This window comes from Clinocottus analis, unplaced genomic scaffold (genome assembly GCF_023055335.1).
Source record: "Clinocottus analis isolate CAN_PGR_092001 unplaced genomic scaffold, fCliAna1.0.p SCAF_17, whole genome shotgun sequence".
Classification (NCBI taxonomy): Eukaryota; Metazoa; Chordata; class Actinopteri; order Perciformes; family Cottidae; genus Clinocottus; species Clinocottus analis.
This window is the reverse complement of record NW_027175898.1, coordinates 9,885,738-9,910,043: the sequence shown is the minus strand read 5'-3', so window position 1 is coordinate 9,910,043 and position 24,306 is coordinate 9,885,738. Positions and strand designations below refer to the sequence as shown.

The 24,306-nt window shown below is 40.0% G+C and overlaps 1 protein-coding gene across 2 annotated transcripts; it reads left to right on the top strand.

Annotated features, from left to right (window-relative positions):
• Positions 1-971: 971 nt before the first annotated feature.
• cnksr1 (connector enhancer of kinase suppressor of Ras 1) lies at positions 972-24,181 on the top strand. Of its 2 annotated transcripts, none has more exons than XM_068581180.1 (21): positions 972-1,144; positions 2,367-2,524; positions 4,526-4,728; positions 5,120-5,204; positions 11,759-11,800; positions 11,910-12,029; positions 13,958-14,017; positions 15,459-15,527; positions 15,910-16,041; positions 17,295-17,395; positions 18,450-18,595; positions 19,212-19,381; positions 19,517-19,550; positions 19,908-20,083; positions 20,285-20,358; positions 20,926-20,997; positions 21,386-21,456; positions 21,884-21,945; positions 22,042-22,129; positions 22,438-22,619; positions 22,939-24,181. In XM_068581180.1, the coding sequence occupies exons 1-21, from the start codon at positions 1,093-1,095 to the stop codon at positions 23,371-23,373; spliced, it is 2,532 nt and encodes an 843-aa protein (XP_068437281.1). In that variant the 5' UTR covers positions 972-1,092; the 3' UTR covers positions 23,374-24,181. The 2 variants fall into 2 exon arrangements, with proteins under 2 accessions (XP_068437281.1, XP_068437280.1); XM_068581179.1 differs by having other exon boundaries at positions 22,435-22,619.
• The last annotated feature ends 125 nt before the right edge of the window (positions 24,182-24,306 follow it).

Genomic DNA, 24,306 nt, shown 5'->3' with positions numbered 1-24,306 from the left:
CAATACATTACAATGAATAACTGAATAACAAAAACACAATATTTTATTTGAATTTTTTATAAACTGTATCTGTGTATGTGTGTTAGGGGTAAATTATGAATGAATTATTTCTCCAGTATGATGCTTTTGATATAATAATTAATACTTTAAATAATTCAGCAAGCAATAATATTCGCATGCTGTAAAAACATTGGGATATTACCACAATATATTAATAATTATTTAGTACACACACACACACACACACACACACACATATGAACATATATATATATATATATATATATATATATATATATATATATATATATATATATATATATATATATATATATATATATATATATATATATATTGGGAGCCTCACCACAGTTCAAAGGATAAAATTAGAAACATTTCCAGGAAAGGTCCCAGGAGAGCAGCCTGAACTGAGTTGGAAAAGAGGATTAGGTCTGCTGGTCTGGAGAACAACTTATTTATCCCCTTAAGTCTTGTGACATTTCATGCACTTGAAATTAAAAAGTTGCATCCGAAATGGTTTGTATTTTTCATGAAAGAGATCATAGTTTTTTAAAGTGCCTTTTTTATTTTCCTAAAAAAAAAAAAAAAAAGTATTAGTTGCACTCGAGTGCAATGAAATGCAGCGTTGAGAATGACCTCTGGGTTTAACGGGGACGTTTCTGTCTGGGTCATTATTACAGGGATATTGCATCGGATTACATTGTGTTATAAGTACAGGCACACGCGTTGCTGCTATCAAACTAGCACAGGCCCCTCCGCCGTGTGCGTGACGTGATTGTGCATGAAAGTAAAACTATGAGGGAAGTTGTGAAGTCTTAAAGCTGCAGCACCTTTCTTTCCCTGCAGGTGAGAAGGTGGGGGGGTTGGGAGGGACGGGTCCTCGCTCCTGACAGTTCCGCACTACTGGCTGACTACAGGAGGACTCTTACCTGTACCTGGGAGAAGGAGTGGCAGTCGTCATTGTCCGATTCCAAATCGGGATCAACTTTTCCTCCCTCGAGCAGCCCATTGAGGTAGAAGTCAGTCAGGACGGCTTGGATCTGAACGAGCGACTGCAGCAGGACTCCGAGCATGGAGCCTATCACGTCGTGGAGCGAGGAGAGAGTCGGCGAGTGGCTCCAAGGTGAGGAACATAACGCGGATCACTCGGGTTTTTTTTTTTTTTTTGTTACACCTCTTGATCCCTTCGCGGCGACTTTGGCTCGGACGGTAAAGACAGAAATAGAGGCGTCACGCAAATCCTCTTGGAAGTGAAAGGTGGAGGTGGAATGAGGAAATGGCCTGAGAAGCCACTAAAGCGTTGTTCCGATCAAGTGTCAACAAATCAGGTGGCAAGCTGTTAGTGTACATGGCTGTTGTTCTCTCTTCTCGACTCTACATAGGACATGTTGCGTTCAATGAGCAAACTGATTTACGTCTTCTGCCGCCCACAGGTGAATATTCAGAGAGTTATTGCCCACTCAGCTGTACACTACGTGGATACATGCTTATGCTGCTTTCCACAGTTTTATAACTTTGGAAATATATTACTATTTGTCGGCATACAGTACAGCTGCTGGACAGTAACTAAGTGTATTTACTCAGTTTAATTACACTTTTGAGGTACTTGTATTTGAGTACTTCAAGTCCATGCTACTTTATACTCAAAAAGGAGGGACATGTTGTACCTTTTAGCTGCTACCTTGATACAACAGCTATCATAACTTGTTAATGTGCATATTAACATTTTGCTTGCAAAACATCTCAGCGTATAAAATACATGGTTACAGATTCAATTGTCCAACAATATTAGGACATAGTTAATATGTATTCCACTTGGACCACCACAACAATAAAGCTCCACTTACATAGTAATACATATATAATAATGATCCAATAATATAACTGATAGGAGCCATTCTGCATAATCAGTACTTTTATTAATGAAATGATTTCTTGAAATTAATTATGTTGCTTATTACTTATTACATGTAATAACACATTTAATTGTGTTAAGCCCCTTTTTGCTCTTATTTTAAAGTGGTCATCACTTCAAAAATGTGCCCACTTAAGATAAATTGCATTCATATTATGATATCCTCATCAGATAGTATATTAACAAGTAAATTCTATAAATCCCTTGTGTTTCACGGACACAGCTTTACTGATTTCAAACCAAATTGTACAACATGTGGAGCAGAAGTATTTTTGCATGCTGGTATTCCACTTCTGTTAGTCCATGCTCCCTCTGCATGTCTGTACCTGTACGCAGGTGACTTTATGACTACGAGTGCGTTTCCATCTATGCTTGTGCACTGCATGTCATTGAAGCCCTGAGTGTATGTGATGTTGTGTCCTGCTGCCAGGTCTGGATGCCCCCCTGCACCCCTACCCGGTCTCTGAGTGGCGTTTGTCGGGTCTGGATCTGCTCCAGTTGACGTGTCAAGACCTGGAAAAGTTGGGAGTCCATAAGATCGGACACCAAGAGCTCATACTAGATGCTGTGGAGAAACTCTGCTCTCTGGTGAGGGACGAAGCGGAAACATGTGTGTTTGTGTCCGTTGCAGCGCGCTGTGTATCCAAGGCTGTTGACTGGGTGTGTTGTTGTGCACAGGATATTTGCTGAGCAGTCATCCTCTTGTCTTGTCTGTGGCACTGTGTATGTTCTGATATTAGAGCACGGAGGTGTATATTTTCCACCGTCACAGTTTTTAGACCGTGCTCTTGTTTGCACAGTGCAACCAGCAGTTGTTGGACAACCTTTTGCGTTTATTGCTTCACAATCAGAGCCTATATATAGCAACATGCAGCAGGTTTGAGTTAATTGCTTCACTTTGCCCTCCACTATCATATAAAAATCCCCCTAGTAAAGCATTAGCATTGTAAAATACTTACTTTACTTTTCCAGCTAATATTAAAAGACTTGGCATGCATCAAAGCAAAATACCAAGCTTGCATCTAATGATTTACATGCAAATTTAATGAAAAGTTTGTTGTTGGCTAAAAGACAACCCTTCTCCTCTTTGAGTCTCTATCGCGTTTTTTTTGACTGCCTAATTAATTTTACTCCCTGTCCAATTTTGAGAGGTACTTTTAGGACACTTTAATTGTCTTGTTGGAGTGTGTGGGGGTGTTGATGTGTTTCCAGAATGGCTTTCGTGTCATTGGAGACACTAATTGGGCAGGACAGGATCAGGCAAAGTTCCAGCTCTGGAGTTGGAACGGGCTGTGGACATTATGCTAAAGCACCGGCTGCTTAGACTGCTTGATGTTGAATTGTTTAAGTAACTGTTATACCAATAAAAAATAATCATTTACAGTCCAACCCAAAGTCTTCACGAATGAGTGTGTGAATAATGTCTCCCTGTGGGAAAAGATTAACAGAAGTGAAATTGTTTTACATAAGACCAGATTAGAACCTATACACACAGGTGTGCAGTTTAAATATTAAGTAAGACGTGTGTGTGCGTGCATGTGTGTGTGTGTGCGTGTGCGTGTGTGTGTGTGTGCCTTTCTTCCTCTCTGTCTTGATGCTCCGTAAAGCTCTAACACTGCGCTCATTCATAATAACAACCATCACATGCTCACATGGAGCAGACGAAACACATTCAAGTACATGGTTACATAATTCATAATTACAATGTCAGCGAGGCCATGAATTTTGTACAGACACTTGATGATGGAGGATTGTTCCGGCCAGTCGATGTATAGCAACAAAGCCTGACCGGTCCAAACCTCTTGAACATCAACGAGTGGAGCACGACAATACTTTGCTTCTTCTTCAGTGGTTGTCAAGAGTCACTGCTGGGCAGACAAATGTTCGTCATCACAGTTTTGTTTATTTTATCCTGCAGTTTGATATTATAGCTTTGGATTGATTTGTATTGTATGATACTGCTAACTAGACTATCCTCATCAAAATAGGGGGGACAAACTCAATGCAACAATACGGCAGCCAGTTTTTTGATTTGAGCTAAAAAGTCTGCGTTCACATGACACGATGACCACATTATATACTATTGATGATGTGGTGTATTACGCTTTAATATCTTTGGGTGTATGAGGCTATTGTGGACAGTGTTGCAAGTCAGTTGTTTCACCTTGATTCATCAGATATTGGCAAGATTCTTTTCTACCTGTAATGTAGCTCGATACTTTTTCACATATCACCGACCAGCAATTACATATTTCAACATGCGTATTCTTAAACATTCTTTAAAAAGGAATAAATTCATCTCAAAAGAGGAAAAACACTAATATCTTCCACAACAGTAGACCAGAAGGCACTATATCAAGATATATATATCTTCCCTCAGATTTTACTCTATTAAATGTGTCTTAAACAGACCCCTGCATTCTGTTACGTGTTGGAAAAGGGGATGTAATGCATTAAACATCACAGATGATGTATTACAGTGTAGGAGTATTTAGAATATAGCTTTAATCAGTAACGTGTGCGTGCATGTGTGTGTGTGTGTGTGTGTGTGTGTGTGTGTGTGTGTGTGTGTGCGTGTGTGCTCTCCAGACATATGGTCTAGGTGGGGACAACCTACGCGGTCTGACAGAGAAGTTGCGTGCCGTTTCCCAAACCCTCCAGATGGGCATCCAGAGCCGCTGGCGCCTCAACTCCTATGATGGACGCAGCACCACCAAGCTGCCTGCTGGCATTCTGCAGATTGTAGTGGAGCTCATCACCTCTGCTAAAGGACTCTTCTCTTTGCTCAACAGGTTTGTAAAGAGGACGTTATCTAACCCTTATATATGCAGTACTCGAAAACCTATTTTATCCAGCAGTTATTGTTCACTCAGAAAATTTCCTCTGCTGTGTTTATAATAGCAAATAGTTGTTGCTGTAGGTTTTATGTAGAAAGTATGATTGTGGGTTAAATCAAATAGAAGTGATGCCTTTATATGGGAATGTTTTGGTGTATGCATTGACTGTTTACCTGTTGCCCCTTGTTAAGAAATCTGATACCTATTTCTCTTTCATTTTCTCTTTGTGTGACTCTATGAGATCCTTAATTTGACTTTGTTCCTTTTAATTACAAGTGTGACATTAAATCACTGCACCTTCCCAGGAAATGCTCCCAGTCTGAAATAGTAATCCCTGTTTTGCCAGGTATCAGTTTTCCCAGCTCAGTGAATCCACCGACAGCAATAACATATTCAACTACTGCAGAGAGCTCGGAGACGTCGTCCACAAGGTAGGTCCTTAAAATATATACTGTTATAATCTGTCGATCAAATGGCTGCATTTTGCGGTGTAATTATATCTCTTATGTGCAAAGTGAGTGGCTGATTTGGTTTTGCACTCCACTGCACATACTATGTTCATAAAAACGTGAGGTTGTTTTTATCTTAAGCAGAACCACACAATAATAGTCATGTGTAGTGGTGTTGCCATGCACACACAACTTCCAAAGAGGAACAACAACCTGTTGTGTTTAAAATCAACCCTCAAAAAGTAGCAAGAAAAACAGAAGCACAAATAGACTCCCACATCCTCAGCTTAGCCTGAGTAATGAATTCTTTATCTTGACATTCCTGGCATATTTGGAGGTGGCTATACCTTGAAGAAGCTTAGGTTGGGAGGATTGCCAAAGAGGAGGGCTGGATCTTGTTAATGTTTACTCCTTCGTGGCTGTGTGACATGTGTGAACAAAATGGGAGGAGAAGGAATATTTATAACTGGATTTCAAGAGGGTGAAAAGTACAAGGTAGTAGAAGAGGCAGGCCTGCATGTGTTGTAGTGCCTAGGGAAGAGGTGGGAGGGAAGGAGGTAGGGGGTTGGGAAGGGCCGAACAGGAAGCAAAGGGGAAGGCAGAGAAAGAAGGCGGAGACTGAAAGACGGATTGCACCGACTGCTCAATGACTTCTGACTCCCGGGGGAGTACGTGTTGCTGAATGAACAGTAGAGAGCAACCGGCAGAGAAAAGCTCTATTAAGTCTGAAAGGACGCTGTGACCGTTCAAGATAAATATCCTCACAGCAGAGAAGAAGACACAAAGAAGAGGGAGCTACAGAGATAGCAACAGAATGGGAGATAATTAGAGGGGAGGTAAGGAGGCAGTCAGGTATAGAGGAGCTGTGGGTGAAAGAGCATTTAGAGCTTATACATAGCCCTCTACAGCCAGCTTTGGACGCCTGCCCAGCACGACAGGTACAGTTCCCACCTTTTTGATTGGATAATTTCCCACCAGGTGATGCTTTTTTTGCTGCTCTTGCACTGCTTAAAATGGCTCAAGCGGCGGCCTGCATGTACACACTGTTATATTTTAAGCGTGTTTGTTAGAAGTCAATGTTAAGAATCGTATTTATTTTTTGGAATGCTCAGTTGTTGATAATGTGAGAGGTCATTCAAATATTATACTGACCATGCCTGGTTGGTTTGAACCAGTTTGACATGGTTTATCATGTGATAAATGGGAGTTGTGGTGTCAGTGTTGGTTTTACAGTAACAGTAACATTATTATTTTGGACGGGAGGGGAAGGAAGGAAGTATTGGTTTCAGAGATTTTTTTGAGCTTGTTCAGTCTGATAGGATGTTTTTGTGACTGTAAAGTGAATCAGATCTGTGCCTGCTGGCTGTTCTTTATTGTCAGCTTGGCACTTAGTGAGTGATTAGTAAGTTAAAACCCTCACTGCGCTTGTCGTTGGTCCCTCACAGAGGTTGATCATCGTTTGGTAATGTGTGGCTATTGTTGCTCAATTCCTGTTTTTGAACTTTAGTGTGCACTTCTATGTTTGTGTGTGCAGGTGCTTTAGAGGGAATAATTACTGTTCATGAAGAAGTAGTCTTGTACAAAGTGCATCGTGTCCAGGGGGTTGGAAGGGGCTGTGTTGTTTTCATGGAAAAAGGTAAGCTAAAATGTTAGTTTTGGACAGCCGAGAGAAAATGACATCTCATATTATGTCAGTTCAACTGTCATCATAACATTAGAAACCATAAACTGTATATAAGAAGTGGACAAAATCAACCTGACATCACCTATCGATCTGTGGACTGCTGATTTAAAGCCTCGAGTTTGACAGATTTGTCAGTTGTAATCTCTTTTTTTTTTTACCAAGACCACAAACTCAATAAATCAAGTGAGAAGTAGGACAATTTTTTCATAGACTTACAATCTATACTATACTAAACAATCTGACTTATTTGTGCAACAAGTGGAGTCGCCCCTTGATGGCTATTAGAAATAATAAAAGCTGAGGGCACTTCCGTATTGACTTCACTTTTCAGACCCGGTGGTTGTCGCGTGTTATAAACCTGCAGGCACTGGCGTTGAACAAGCGTTGTGATAGAGCACTTGTAGCATGTACCAAACAACTGTATCCAATAACATAAGCGTATGTGTGTGGCCCAACACCCGATACCATCAACAGTGTAAGCATTGACCATTGCACACAGACTAGCATGAGGCTGACGTCATACTCTCACGCCCAGGGATGATTTTGACGTGCTGTCAGGGCGGCGTCATCATGACGTCCTTTTCTGGGCAACTGCTTTCACGGAAGCTATACCACATTCTTCACACCAAAGAAAGGACTCTTATTTCCTGTGTGTCTGTGTCTGTTCTCGCACCCTGAGGGCGGTCAAGGGCAGTAGTCAGCTGGTGTTTTTAGGATCCCACAGTAGAGTTGTCAAGTCAGGGTTTCGCAGAACACACACACTCAGTCTGAGTTGAACCAGCCAAGCAGCAAGTCAAGTCCAGGAGAGAGACAGGCAGAAAAAAAGGGCTCTCTGAACTTGGAAATGAGAGCAAAAATGAATTTGGAATCATTACATAAAGGTATGTGAGTTTAACAGTGATTATAAGATATAGGAAAAGAAAAATCTTTATGTTGCAAAAGCTGACATTTGAAAGCGTCTTTGATAAAGAAACTATTGGTAGAAAATATAACTACAAGCGATTTAATATTTAACTTACACTCGAATAACTCTGAGCTACTCAGACAAATCTTTGAAAAGGGGACCTTGCTGGTTAGGTAATGTTTTGTATTTGACTTGAAAGATATAATCATAGAGACTGGAATACAAAAAGCATCTCTATTGTTGATGAAAAAATATATATTAACCTTCCTCTACTACTGGAGAATTTGCTTAAAGCTCAGGAGAAAATAATACAAGGCTTGAATAGATGGGTGAGAATACCAAAGAGAGTGAACTAAAAATGAACCCTACAAATTGAGAAAAGGGCCTGCCTCTGTGAGCTGTCAGAGGTGAATGACTGAAGCTTATTATTCATGTTGCTGATAAAAAAAAGAGAGCACAAGACAAAATCCAGCATCAAGAGCTGTGGTAAAAAGCAGGGAGGAGAACATTGAGAGGGAAGTAAGATTTGGATGGAAAGATAAGGAGCAGGTGTAAAAGAGATCTAACCTAGTTATGCCTCCCAGTCTTTTAATAGCAAGTTTGTGACCTGCTGGAAAACAGGAAATATCCACCAGTGCAAGTCACAGTATGTAAACATACACGCAGAGACAGGCAGAAGATGACGGGCTTGACTCGGCAAGGCTTTTGATTTTAAAACAAAAAAGAAAGGCCATCTGTGTAATAGTCTCTCATCAACAGGCTGCGTTATTGCATCTTTGTGTGTCAGCTTGAGCCGTTTGCTACATGTGTGTCCATGTATGGCCGTGTGCATTCTTGTCGCCTTTTTCAGAGTGTTACACGCACACAATAGCTTGACTTTGTTTCCTAGACAACTACAGTGAGAGAACAGCTTTCAGACAGAGAACGCTGCTGTGAAGTTAGCTCACCGCCCGATCAAGCCGCACACCAGCTTCACAACACATCACAACACGAAACCCTGTTTCTTCTCGACTGAAGCAGATGCATGTTACTACTGAATTTCTGTTATGATGAATAAATAAAGGTGCGGCACATTCTGCACGGTATTGTCTGCCACTTAGTGATGGTCTGCAGTCCAGCTGTGGCTTTTATGTAACTAGTGTAGCTACAATGAAGTGGAATAAAAGGTACATTGTGAATGTTGGTCTGTGGTATGATGTTTTGAGCTGTTGTTTGGGCAAAGAGTGGCTCAAAAGGGTCCATATTTTTTCTATGGTACTACAGGAATTGATAGATTTAACGTGGCATTATTAGCGGTTCTCGTGCCCAAGCTGCATGGGGTTGAATATGATGAGTGACCTTTGACCCTTTGTTCTAAAAGTGGTTTCTCTACAGTAACTCTTCTGTCTGATATTATATCTTGTATCGCAAAACCTGAGAGATTCCTTAAAAAACGGTAGCAGTTGTTTTCAAATGTTTTTTTTTTGTAAATCTTGTATTGAGAGAGAAATTAATGGTTGTCAAGGCCGAAACATGTTCGACACACAACTGCTGTTCTCACAAGTTCATCTTCTTTTCTCTTCTCTTGTGTCTCTGATTCAGCGATGAAACACTGTGGCCTAAATCTACATTTACATATGATTCATGCCCATGTGTATGTGCACAGAAATTGTATCTGCACTTTAAACCTTTTGGAAATGTTGCAACATACATTGTAATGTGTTCATACTTCTGGATGTTTTTGGGGAACCTTTGTAAAAATAGCTTCAATCAAGTGATTGTGTTTGCATGTATTTGTTGTTTCACGCATAATCTTTCAGGTCAGAAGTGTATTTGTCGCTCACTGCACACACACATCAATGTGTCATTTCCTGTTTAAAAGAAATGCAGAAGAGGTTTTACTAGAAGGGAAGCCTGCATTGACCTGGCCCCAAATCGAACAGAAAGAGAGAGGTGTATGTTGCCGTATCTTAACCTCCTTACGTCTAAAAAGCAGTGGTGAGACAAAGGTGTTACTAATGAAGCAAACGCAGAAACGATGGTGTGTTTAAAATAAATATTCCCACTACTACCACTGAAGTATCACACTTACGGACAGAATCTGTCCATAAGTGTGATACTTCAGTTAATTAAACATCATTCATCTTCATTTCAAAGGATGCCATGACTAAGCCATGAATAAGATGGTGACTATTGCACATTAAATCTGCTAAATATCAGCACGTTAGCATGCTGACGTCAGCATTTAGCTCACAGCATTACTGTGACTTATACAGCCTGAAATAGCTTCTCGCTGGACTTCAGGTCCTTTCTTTGCCTTAGGTTTCTAGTGGTCGGCTAGTATGTGGCACAAACCTGTGGCTAAAAATAACTCTGGCTCAGGGTTGTGCATAAGCAAGGATTAATTTCATAACAAATTAAATTGTGAGGTCTTTTAAACAAAATAAAAAAGATTAGGAAAGACAATATGTAAACCTCTCTTTAAATGTAAATGTATTATTATGATTTTTACTCTAAACCAACATTAAAATGAATTATGTTATGTTAACAAAACTCCAATTTAAAATGTGATCCAGTGTTAACTTTAAAGTTAGGCTTGAGGAGTTTTACATTTTAAAATGACTGCCTTTTTTGATGGGTTGAGCAAAATAATCAAGTCTGTTTTTTATCTATATATTATTACTTACTATTAATCCTTATTCTAAGCCTAAAACTCATTTCAGATGTGTTCACCCTGGTCGCTTTGCACTAATAATACATTAATAATATGTTCTTGGTTATTAGCAGCTGACTATGGTTATAGCTTTCATGCCATTTTATTTTATAATTGTTTCCTGTAAGGCTGATGTTTTAGTTTAAATATCTGTTAAAAATGCATTGATTTATTTGAATGTTGTGAACGAAGCCCTAACTTACTAACCGACCAACACCCTTTGCTCAAATTGGGATCAAGACAAAGGATCCGAACAACTTCAGGTGTTTCCTTTCCTGACTTGTTGTGGTGTAAATCAATATATCGCACGTCCTGCATCTCTCAACTGCAAACATTCAAACACAACAAACAAACTGACCAGCAGTCATGACAGAAACTCACCCAGCTAGACCCCTCCCTGCAGCCTTGTGTCACAGCCTTTAATTAGCCCAGAAACCAAGCCGTGCTCACTGCTGATCCCTTGTTACATTTCACAGGGATTAGTCTCCCTTTACACTCCTTTATGTAACTCATCACATCATCAAGCTTTTGAAATGAGCTTCGGCCGAGATGAGATGTGGCGTTAGTCAGTTTCTATGCCGTATAAATATCCTCCTTTATTTAAAGCCTCTCTTGATTTCTCCAGCTCCCTGACCCAGTCACAGTGAGGCCTGCAGGAGCATCATCAACACCTTCCTCCCAACCACAGATTAAACCTTAAGTTCCACTGATTCTAGTAACTGTGACAATGACCACTGACTTCCTGTAGCGTACACACACACACACACACACACACACACACACACGCACACATGTGTGCGTGTGGGGGTTAGTGTGAGCCCTTGGGTTAAGTGGACATTACACTCCACAAAATGGATTGCCCACTTGCTGAATCCAAATGTATTGATTGAATTGGTTTGTTTTTCATTCCTACTCGAGCTCTGCTGTTGTAAAATTGCTGTGGTAAATATTAGTTTTTAAAAAGTAAAATAATTAGGATTCCATGTAATATTGCAAATCACATTGCAATTGTCATGCCTGTCAAAAATGATCACAATGATACATATTTGTTTTCACGACCATTCAGCCTAGCCTGGAGTGGTGTTTCTTTTGCATGTGGATGCCTTTGGCCTTTTACTTCCTGATTCATGCTGTGAAGAGGAAACAGGACATGAGTTTTGAGTCGGATTGTCCCATTTCCACAAATCAATTACAGCTTTGAAAAGGCTGCTGCGTTTATATGAAACTCATGTTGAGTTGTTTCACTCATTCAACAGGATACTACTGTCTATGAAAAGGAAAAGGACATCATATCTGTAGTGAGTATTTTTATCTTTGATCCTACTTTAATCGTGTTTCGTTTCCTTTTATTTTGGTAATAATTTCACGAGATTTTCTTCTCATAATAAGTGTTTGTTTCTGCTCTAGTGTCGTCAATTGGTGTCGGTGTGTGATGAGATCCTGAACTCCAGTCCCGAGGGGCTTCTTACCCACACTGCTCAGCTGGAGAGTGTCGACTTAGTGCCAGTGTCACCTGGTGATCAGCTGGTAAGACCGACTTGCTCTTAAAAACTCTTTGTCTTTATTAAATGTAGAACCAGTGAAAGTATAGTATTAAGCTGAGTAGATGAAACATGTGTTTACTATCTTAAATATGAAACTCTTTGAATGCCCTATATAATTTCAAAATTGGGTCTGGGGGTGTCCAGTTGTCTATCCAAAGGCACTGAAAATGAAGCATTTAATAATGTATAAAAGATACAGTTAGGAAAATAATACATTTCTCTATTGACTGATTGAATATTATTAACTGGAAAGACTTGCTGAAATTCTTGTATGTAACTGCCAGTCACGAATTGTGATTGCCATTTATTTTTTACTAATTATTAACTTAACGTATTAACATAATTATTTACTATTTTTTAACCAATTATTAGCTTAATAAATAAGGAAAGTTGTAGTGAATCATTGGTTCAATATTAATTCCTCCATACGTTTTGTTCCTTCAATTCTGTTAATGCAATGATTATTTTTTTATGAAAGAAATTATAACGGCGGCCAACACAAAGTGATATGAAGATGTTTTAGAAACTGTGATTTCAGTTCTGTTCATCTATTTAAAATCTTTCTGCTTTTTCTTTGCTTGACTGGTCTCTCCTTGATGTTTTTCTTTTGTTGATCTCATCCGTGCAGCATCTTTCCATCTCATTATTTGTCATTTTAAACCTCTTAAATCCTCTGACCATTTTTTAAATTAACTATGTCTTATTTTCTCTTACTCTCTCTCTATCCTTTCCAGTATTCGTTTTCTGCTTTCATCACTGCCTGCCGTTTCCCTTCATCATTTGGTTCAACTCTTCACTTCTTCCATTTCACTCAAGGTTCTCCATGTACCCAGTTCTATTATTCTCTCCACACAACTTTTTCTTCTTTTCTTTTACAGCCTTCACTCGGTACATACGGTATAACAATTATAGATCTCTCCTTTGCATGTTATTTCCTTTTCAATTATTTCTAAGTATACATTTGTCCACTTTGTGTATTCAACCCGTGTTAGATGGTAAGAGCAGTCCGGTCTTCATGTGCTCACTCACTCGCTCGATTGGCCTTCCTCATCATCTCGTGTGTCTTAAAAGCAGATGTTTTACCTCCACTTCACCCCTCTGATGCTGTAGTTATCAGGCAAACATTTTGTTTGTGGCGGTGGACACACATTTGCGTGGCTACATATAGAAATTGATTGGAACATGTCAACGATAAGTAGGTCTTTCCTCTAAATGATTGAAAGTAACGGGAACTAAAGACAGAAAGAAAGAGAAGTGAGAGGACGGAAGAGTGATAATTCACTGAATGTAAAAAACATGATGTACATTTGCCTCTAGAGGCAGATGATGGGAAATTAATTACAGTCAAATAGGAGTAGGTGGAGAAAAAGAGGAGATAATAATTTTAAATCATTTTGAGGTTCACGTTTAAGTGTTTTAGCTTTTTTAACGCTGTGCTATACAGTAATGTGTCCCACTACAGCCATTAAAATCGATTTATTTAATTTATTTATGAGGAAATTGTTTCTCAGTGGATGATAAGTTCAGTTCAAAGTATGAGTCCCTTCATGTTTCTGTTGCCATGTGAGACTTATTGATTATGCGATCTGGGCTTTCTGGGGTGTGAGTAGTTGGCTCTAATCCCCACGCCCATTATGACTCAAAATAATCAATCAATCAAGGCCGGCTGAGGGGTAATTACAGACCGAACCATCAATACATCTGGAGGCAGACATCAATATCTCCACAGACTCCATCAGCAATGACAGTAACACGATAGAGCAATGTTTATGAGTCCACTATGGTGAATCACTTTGACTCAGGGATGTGTAGAATGGGCAATTTGTATTGCAAAGTTGCCTATATGCAGGTTTATCATCCTGTATCTTATCTGATTCATCTAATCTATCTTTCTGTTCCTCCTCCTCTTAGGGAATTGAAATAACATCCACCGGCTCCAGTAACCACTACGTGACTGGAACTGCTGTAGAGGTCAGGCTCTCTCATTTGCGTTCACTGTTGACTCGGCCCGCACATCCACACAGGGTCAACCAAGTCTGAAGAGCAGCGCTCTTTTTAACCCCCAGGCCAAAAGGTTAACTTTACCAATAGTTTGTCTCTTTGCAAGAGCATTGTGAAAATAAGAATTAAGGTTCTGTCTTGTTAAAAAGCTTGCCGACCAGCTGGAGTGTAACAGGTTACAAGCGAGGACTCTGTGGCTCTGGTTTGTCACATATGTTTTGGAAGAAACGTAAATCCTGGACCTTTTGTGTGACACATTATTTTTAGTTGTTATCTTATCTTTTTGTGCCACTGCTTTGAAGTTGAAACCAATATGAGGCTTTGGGGTGCAAATACTTTGCATTCATAAATGAAATATATAAATATCTATGGATTGGGACCAATGCATGTTTTATATTTATGACTAACAAGGATTTATTCATTTTTTATTTTATTTAAACATGAACTAAACAATAGTACACCTTTTTATCCGTTTAAAAGCCATATGAAGGAGCAGAGACACGCTTTTATGAGGAAGCTGAAGATCAGTTGGATGAAGAGAGCTTTTAAAATAAACTGTGGGACGATGGAAAGAGTAAGATTAGAAAGACAGAGATGTTTATTTTCCATGATGTCACAGCAACTGTAGTTACTTAATGAGTACGGCTGACTGCTACGAAGAAACAGGACCGCTGGCCACAAACAGACACTGAGGACTGCCTCACACAGAGAAAGTACTCCCATAATAACATAATCAACCTGGTTACTATTATTTTACTGTGTCCACAAAGTCATTGGTCAATATCAGTGGATCACTTTTGAATGTCCTTTAATATTATGCAAGACAACATATGTGGATTTTAAAAAGATGTTTTCAGGTATTTCATTCACAGGATTAATCAAGAACAATAATTTCTGTTTGTTATTTTATTATTTTCACTTATTTTATCCACTAATATTATTAGATATGTTTTCCAGAGCATGTATCACAATATTTATTAATATTGATATTAAGTTACACACAGTAACAGAGTACCATTTTAGTGTCTTAAATTATTTCTAGTTACTGTGAAAGTGTGCAAATTATAATTAACTTTCCAATCACAGGAACAACTATTATAGTTATTCATTTATGGAAACACTATGTATGTCTTTAAATATTAGTCACAAATCTGTTAATGAGGTTTGATACAATATCAATATTTCAAAATTGTCCTAATGTTCTATGTGTACATAGAATAAGAAAAGAGTCAAAATATATGAAAAAGCACAGACCAGTACCTTACAACAACACTCTTTCTGCACATCATTGCCAGTCCCAGTGGATACGACTTTGTCCCTAACAAGTAAAAGAAAAAGTTACACTGATAAATATTCAGCTGGATTTAATTTTATGAGTTCTTATCCGTGCTGCTTGTGTCTCCTCTTGCAGCCTTCGTCGGATGCCTATTTGAAGATCTTGGCTGGTGATGAAGTGATTCAAGTCAACGATCAGATAGTGGTGAGTGTTACAACACAAACAGTAGGTGTCCACAGGCCTGCATGTATGTTGCACTGCATGTGTGTGCTCCTCTCAGTATCACGCTTTCTGTACCTGAACAAACCACTGTACTCTGTGCACTACTATTTTATTGTATTGTATATATCGATTATTTTCCATACTTAATATGTGTATGTCTCCTATGTAACTTTGCTTGCTGCTGCTGCTACAAACACATACAAGTATCTATCTATCTATCTATCTATCTATCTATCTATCTATCTATCTATCTATCTATCTATCTATCTATCTATCCATCCATCTATCTACATTCCAGCAAAGTGTTACTGTGTCCAAAACGATAACCCTCAAAGTGGGATGATCATCTGTTTCGCTGCATCAGGTGGGCTGGAGCAAAGCTAACCTTGTGAAGAAGCTTCGAGAGAATCCCAGCGGAGTGACTCTCGTCCTGAAGAAGATCCCGGGGTTAGTGCGACGCAGAAAGTCCAGTCCAGTCCAGCTCTCCCCCACACAGGTCAGAGATCATTGAAGTCCTCTTCCAATCACCTCATCAGTCCTTCAACTCTTATCTCCCTGGTTTACAAAATAAACTGTGTTCAGTTGTAGTACAACCCAGGAACTTCTCAGAGGATAAAAGTCACTCATTTCCCTTTGAGCGAAACGTTGATCCACGACGAGCTGTCTTAAGAACTAAATGCTAGGTATCAATGAACGTTGCTGTAGATATTGCTGGTCTCACACCTCAGGTGAAGATCGCCTTGTTCGTAAGAAGCTTTCTGTTAAATGATCTAAAAGGTTTCCTTAGAAGAAGAGTAGAATGTTGAGTATGCGTTTGCGCCGTCCACTTGATCACATCTTGATATTTAATGAACAGTTTGAATCATTTGATCATCCACGTGTCAAATCGCCACCATCCCATTTCGACAGACGATTAGGAAAGCATGCATATCATCACTGTATATCAATGTGCACAGTGACCCACGATGAGCCGCGCAGCGACTTTAACATATCTCAGGATTTACATTCCTCTTCTTACGCCTAATATGCCTCAGAAGCTTGTGGGCTTGAAAACGTGTGTGAAGCCATTAAAAAAAATAAATCACACGGCAGGAGCGTCATTGTGACACACACACACACACAGACACACACACAATTTAGTTTTTCTGCCCGTTTAAGATAATTACACCCAGGGGGGGGAAACGTCACATCAGATTTCCGAAACTGGATTATTTACACAGTTTATGTCAGGGGAAGCTGAAACGTCCCTTCCACGAGAATCCCCTCTTCGATCACTGTTGAACAATCCCTCGGGATCTGCTTTAATAAACACTCGCTCAGTAGTCACTATGGCGACTGCTGTTCTTCTTTGAACTACACACTGAATCACATACCGAGTCTGAGACAAGCACACACACACTTTGTGCAATTCACCCTCCTTGTGACCACCATGTTAATCTCAGATCTCGCTGCAGCCGTAGGGAGAGAAAACACACATAATGACATTTGAATGAGCTCCTGATTGCCCTTTCTTCATGTCCTGTTCTTAGCGAGAGTTTCACACACTGTATATATGTGTGTGCGTGTGTGTGTGTGTGTGTTTGTGGCTGTGTTGTTGCTGCCACAGAGTGAGGTGATGGAGACCTGAGGAGAAGGCTGCTGTTGCAAACCACATGCCATCCGCCTCCTTACCCCTCTGCTAACCCCTAACTACACGCACAGTTTAGTGTGTACACACTCGTACTTGTATTACTGCTGATTTCTTTTCAGACGGAGGAAGAAGAGAGATCAGAGGGAGAAGAGGACGAGGAAAATCCGAGGCACTCCATATTTGAAAGGGTAGCAGCATCTGTCAGGTCCTTGTCTTTTAGGTGAGAGCATAATTAAGCGTTTCAGCAAATTAGCTGTTTATTTGAATAATTCTGGGTGGATCAGCACATTGTGTGCAGTACTGGATTTTAATAGGATTTTTAGGACCCTCACGCAATAAGTAAGTAGTTTGTTTGCCCTGGATGAAGAGAAGATGGAAGCCCGTAGATGAGAAGGGACAGCCCCGCCAGTTTGTTCATCAGGAGACTTTGTGGATGAAGCAATATCTCGCTGTGTTGGCTACCATCATTTTTGTTCAACGGCACTGTTTCAGCTCCCATATACAGTAGATTTGTCAATGTAAATTTTACTCAAATAAAAAAAAGGAACATTTTGATCCCAGTTTAAATTGCCTTAGAGTTAATAAATCTTTTTTTTTTAAAACTCTATTTAGTGTTCAAACTTACCTTATTTCCTCAATACAACAAATGAAAAGCGAGTCTGTTTTGAGGTGTACTAATAACATTGCAGCTCAGAGCAGGTTGAACATATATTTTGGTCACTATATGAGCAAACGTTGACTCAATAAAGCTGAACCTCCCACAAAACCTTTTGACCTCGTTAATCTGACCGGACCTGGTAAGTTTGCGATGAGGTCACACTGCTAACGCCATGAATTCCAACGTAAACACACGGCTGCCTGGAAATGAGAAAAGACGAAGAGATGAGCAAAAAGATGAATCAATGAGGGCGAGGTTGGAGAGATGAAGAAAGACACAAACAAGGGGGAGTACAAAAAGACAAATGGGAGGAGGGAGGAGAAAGAGTGATGGAGAGGCAAAAGGAGACAGTGAGCTGATGGGGATCAGGCGTATGCGGACAAATGGAGGGAGTAGGCGGGGATGGTGCAATTAGGATTGTAAATATCTCTGTCACATCCTGATGCCCTACAACGTCAGTCGAAGGAAACAAACTTTAGACTGTTGGCAAACATCATATTTCACCTCTTCAAAAGTCAATACAGGTTATTTATACTGTTTCACTTCACAGCAGAAGCGCCCGAATGCACTGTTTGGATCGGTGTTGTGATGTGTTTCTTTGTGTTTTCCATTGCAGGAGAGCCATCCAGGGCCCGCAGGTACATCAGCAGCCTATGGGACAGGAGGAATCAGAGTTGTCCTCTGACAGGGAGGGCGAGGAAAGACTGACTCTCACTTCATATCAAAGCCAACAGGGGGCGCTGTCACCATCATCAGCCTTGGGTAAGAAGCACAGAGGGAGCTCGGGCCTTTGGCAGGAGAGCATCTGGTTTCAGGTGTTGAAGCAGGATTTTAGATGGAGACACATGAAAGAATAACTACCGCTTAAGGCCTCAAAATATCTATAAAAAGCTAAATAATGTAAAGAAGGAAATCCATTATACACTACATGAAGGTAATAATAAAAAAAGGCTTTATTTCTTTTGCTGCAATAAAGCAATTTGCAGTTGACATCCCCCTGAGATCTTACTGTCAGCCGTGTAGTTTGGGGTCGGTGATGCTTTTTTTTTTATTTTTAGAATTTTTCTTTTTTTTTAACGTTAAAAGGATTTCAAACTGTGGCATCCCGTAGACGAGATCACAAAATTCTCTCTTAATGGAAAACCAGTCAGTGGAATAGATTTACTAGCACTTACCTGCACACCAATGAGATGTGTTGCCTGGATACAGTGATGTTGGTTGTTTATTCGAGTATTAAATGTCGATCCTTGACTGCTGACACAAATTCCATGTGAGTTATGATGTTTTAAATAGTTATACTCTGACTTCTCTATCAACACAAATGCTAGAGCGTATGCTGCCGGTTGATGCATGATGAGCACGTTTGTGTTTCTCTCAGGGGAGTTTGAGAGTTTGGAAAGTTCAAGGCTCTCCCCAGGACTCAGACGAGACCGGTCTCCATCCCCCAGAAGTCCTTCTCCCTTTGGCTTTGGGTCACAGAGAAGTTCTTCGCCTCAGGGAGTCAACCAGGAAACCGCCAGCATCAGCCCTGACATGGTGGGACAAACGGTGAGAGGAAAAAAACAAGACATGCAAATATTTTCTCTCAGATATTTAAAACATTTTACACCCCGCTGATGATGTTGTTTGAACTACATTTGAATGAAACAGTTTACACACAATTCAACCAGCGTATCTTTTCAGGGCAATAAGGACACAAAGAAGAGCTCCACAAAAGGTAAACATTGATGCTGTAATACTAAATAAGCAAAGTAAGTCATATTCAGTACCTGAAGTAGGTTGCACTGAATTCAAGACAGGGTCCATAGGAGTTCAGGACAAATTATGCCTTTTTTTAAGATCACAATAGGAAATAGACGTCTTGAAAAGTTTTTAGAAAATGTTTCCTAAAGATTTGAATACGTATCTGTTGGACTTAAGATGGAAATAATTACAAATGCACATGATTCTGCTATTTGAAAAGAAAATTGTGTTTGATGATTTCTTCTTCTTCTTCTTCTTCTTCTTCTTCTTCTTCTTCTTCTTCTTCTTCTTCTTCTTCTTCTTCTTCCCCCCCATCCTTTCGTTCTCCCAGGAATGACGACGGCTATGAGTCGGCGCCGCGTGTCCTGCCGCGAGCTGAGCCAACCCGACTGCAACAGCTGGCTGTGGAAGAAGAGAAAAGAGAGCAACGTCTTCCTCGCCCAGAAGTGGCAGCGCTTCTGGTTCGTCCTCAAGGGGCCGCACCTCTATTGGTACACCAGCCAACAGGTGTGAATACAACTATGAGAGTAGTTAATCTCTCCAGAACCAAATAAATGAGGTCGTACCATTGAAACACACAGCTTTAAAGGTGATGGTAATGTGTGTTTTTGTATTATATTGTATTAGGGTTTAGTCAATAGTATAGTTAATTTTCTTATTTCTTATTTATAACTTTATTAAATTGTTTGTTTGTGTGTTTTTTTACAGGACGAGAAGGCAGAGGGTTTCGTCAATATGTCCAGCTACAACATAGAAAGTGCTGGAGAGCACAAAAGAAAATAGTAAGTATGAACTTAATGATGGATCATATCACAGGCTTTTCATCCAGGAATGTGAGGATCTAGTTTCTTTATATTATGTAACAGTGTTTTAATCTTTTAGCCGCCACTGGTTAGTTTGAAACAGAAACCTTATTGTGCCTGTGCACAGTGGATGATCTGTCTCGGCTTGCATAAGCGACATACTGTTTATGATGAAGGAGTCTGTGTCTGTGCAGGAGTCTGTGCAAAATAACACATATTTTCTAAATTACTGTTAAAGAAAAAGCTTGTTGTATCTGATTGTGTATATATATATATATATATATATATATATATATATATATATATATATATATATATATATATATATATATATATATATATATATATATATATATATACATACCATACGTTCAGATACAACAACCCATTATTATTATTTTTACTTCTCTCTTTGGACAAAAGAGATGGACAATGAGAATCTATACTGCAGTGTTTGTGTCAGCATAAGTTGTGTGTCTTCATTTCACCTTAATGAGAAACGTCATGTTTGTGCCTCCCTCTCTCTTTGTTCTCTCTCCCTACAAGCGTGTTCAAAATGTGCCACCCGCGATTTCACAACTTCTTCTTTGCAGCTGACAATGTCACTGACATGAGCAAGTAAGTTGGATTGATACCAATCTAAGGCCTTGTTATGCCTGTATTTCTTATCTGTATTTCTCTTTTCACAGAACCCAAACAAAGGAGGGGTTTAACAATGCAGGTTCAGCCTTCAGTGCTACATTTCTTAAATAAATGATCCGCTTAAAAATGCATCTGTATAATGGTAGACAGGGTGCTTCAGTTACAAAATATAATGTTCATTCATTTTTAGAATACTCTACTCATACTCTATCCTACTAAATGACCATCCTCAGATGTGGTCTGCACTGCCCCCTACAGTTCATGATCTTGTGTTTGTGCTGTGTAAATCAATGGGCACGACTGGAGACATTCATTACATTTGCTCTGTCTGTGTTGATATAGCGTGTTGTCTTTCTTCCTCCAGGTGGATTAATTGTCTGATCACAGCCATACAGAGGCACAAGAAGTTCAACACTGGCCCAGAAAGTGAAGAAGGTTGGCAAACAGCCTCCTTAAATTTTAGCTTATGTTTGTACTTCTGACCCCGAAAGGTTATGCACATAGAATGTATTTAGCAGATTCATTCATCTTAAATGTCTTGCAATACATTTGGTTCATATATCATCTACTTAACATGACTTGCATTTTTAAGTTTCAAAATCCAACTAATGCTGGATGAGGTGTCATAGTGCTGCAACCAAAATAATTTCCTCATCCATTGTTTAACATCAGGAAACCTCAGTCATACTGTATAATACAATGTGATTCACCAGGCTGAGTTAACTGGTCACATTATAACTGTTGCTATGACTACCCGCAGTTTATTTCATGATTTTTTTCACCAATGAAATCTGTTTTCGTACACCCAGTGATAAGACGTGTTATGTAAGACCGTTCATGTAACACCTGTTTTCATTCATAGAATGTTACAGTGAGACTGAATCAGAAAGCGAGACGTCACCTTCAACACGCAGGAGAAACAAGGTCGGAGGTTCACGCCTGCAGAAACACACAACACACACACACACACACCGTTCGGAGCTTCATTCTGATCATTTCCTGTTTCATTATGTGCCTCAGAAAGTGCAGTCCCACACTCTGCCTCGCCTCAAGGGGAAGACGCACGCGCCGTTATCCGGTCTTGTGACAGGGGGCAGCAAAGCAACAGGTATGTGCTGAATAACTCTGCCTCAGCCTTTGCTGTTTTCTTGTTTTCTCTCTCAATGATTCATTACTTTAATTTGTGAAGACTGTATCCATTGATAGTTTTTAATAATAAGTGAGTGGAACATGTATTTCAATTATGCCTTGTTGTTATCCTGACTTGACCCTGTGGATATTTAACGCAATCAACTGTTGACAAAGGATGCTTAACCAAACCCCCACTGCTCTTTTATTGTATTTCATTTTTGCTTTATGTCTCTCCCTTCATCTTTATTTGCTCTCCCCTTCCTGTGTCTCCCTCCCTGTGAGAAGGAGGACCGGTGGATGAGATGGGCATGATGATAAACAACATTAAGGAGGGAGGAGTCTCTCTGATCGGACATGAGCAGCCACTTACACACGACCACTTCAGGAAATCGTTCATTCGACGCAACAAGAACCCCATCATCAATGAAAAGGCACACACGCTCCGAGCCCTGCAGAGCACTCTGAAGGTGAGCAGAACAGCCCTCCGGCTCATGGCTCAGGTTACACTTCCTCTGTATGCCGTATGACCTACTGACACAGGCCAAACACTCTGATGACTTCATTTCATAGATCAAATTAATTTAGCGTTGGCCTGTCAGGAGTCACTGAGACCGTGTGCGTCGTGATGTCTTTTGACGGGAAGACAAGGAAATAAGAATGAACTCATATCAAATAACTCACTTGCATAGCAAGTCTGTTGTTCTCAGACACTCAAAATGAGGAAGTTTCACATTTAAACATATATATATATATATTCTCACTGAAACCCCTTTTTTTACGCTGCAGGCCAAAGAGGTGGAGCTGCTGCAGATCAACAAGCTCTTAGAGGACTCTGATCTGTCAGCTTCAAAGTACCGCCAGTGGAAGCAGCAGAACGAGGAACTAGTTCAGGAAATCGAGAGACTGTCCGCGCACGAGGCCTCCAAAGAAGCGGACAGCTCGGCCCCGCAGGACACGCCCACGGAGGAGGTTGCCTTGGAAACTGTCGCAAAGGAAACGCCCACCGCACAATCAGAAGGCGCGTACAGACTGAGCCTCAGCGACGGGGAGCAGTTGGTGGACGCGGAGCCGTCGGATGTTCTCGTCGAGATCCCGGTGGGTTCTCCGAGCGCCAGTCCGCTGTTAGAACTCTCTCTTGGATCGCTGCAGGATTCAATAAACGAACAGCTGAGTGAAATGGTGGAGAGCGGAGAACCTGCTGAGAACTACTTCTACATTTAACGCTGGAACACTCACATCACTGCAAAGTTGCCATGTTTGCTACAATCAGTCTGTGTCCCCTGCTGGCATCAAGATTAGTCGGTGAAGTACAAAATTGCAAATTGAGACTTAGATTTGTTCACAACAACATAATACGACAAGTTTACAACAGAGAAAAGAACAATATGCCAAGTGTAAATCTCAGTTCAATATGTATATATGGTATTTTAGGGCCACCTGGTTCTTCTAATGATAGAACGTAGAACTTCTCAAAGAATTCAATAAGAATTTGCAATATAAGTCCTGCCTCTATGATATGTAAATACAGCTCTATTATAAATACTGTATGTATTTGTTTATTGACGTTGCCTAAATTAAAGGTATACATTTGAAATATTTTGCACAGAAAATTTGCTTCAGCCCCTTGTTGGTCGAGGTGGTTTTTAAATGTTCTTTCCCTTGTGGAAAACTCCCCACATATATGAGCCTATGAACCAAATAGTAGAGCTGTATGACAGTTGTGTGTGTCCCTCACTGCTCAAGGTCTCCGCGAACGCAACGAGACCAACGACGACTCCTCAATGGCAGAGATGTCTATTCACTGTGATATTGATCAGCTTAATAAAAAGGTAGCGTGATGATCGCTGACGTTTGTTGTGAAGTCTCTGTTTAAGACTGAAACCCCTATAAAGCAGATATCACATTATTTCAGTGCTTGTATTTGTCCTTTTTTGTGTGGTTTTCAATATGTGTGTCGGATTTAGACAAGACAAAGGATTATAAAATGCATCAATGTACATGTGTATGTCCATGTGTGTCTTTAGTGTATGAATTTGAAGGCACGGTGAGACTTTTTTGTGTGTCTTGCTCTTTGTGTGTGAACCCTCACACGCTGTTGGAGGAATTGAGGGAATAGATATCATGTATAGAGATTTTTTTCTTCAAAGTCTACTC

What these genes read in the sequence shown, in the direction of transcription:
- cnksr1 (XM_068581179.1), top strand. Translation starts at nt 1,093, where the DNA reads ATGGAGCCTATCACGTCGTGGAGCGAGGAGAGAGTCGGCGAGTGGCTC. An exon ending in TGGAGAAACTCTGCTCTCTG is followed by an intron (nt 2,525 to 4,525) that starts GTGAGGGACGAA and finishes TGTGCTCTCCAG; the next exon opens with ACATATGGTCTAGGTGGGGA. An exon ending in TCGGAGACGTCGTCCACAAG is followed by an intron (nt 5,205 to 11,758) that starts GTAGGTCCTTAA and finishes CTCATTCAACAG; the next exon opens with GATACTACTGTCTATGAAAA.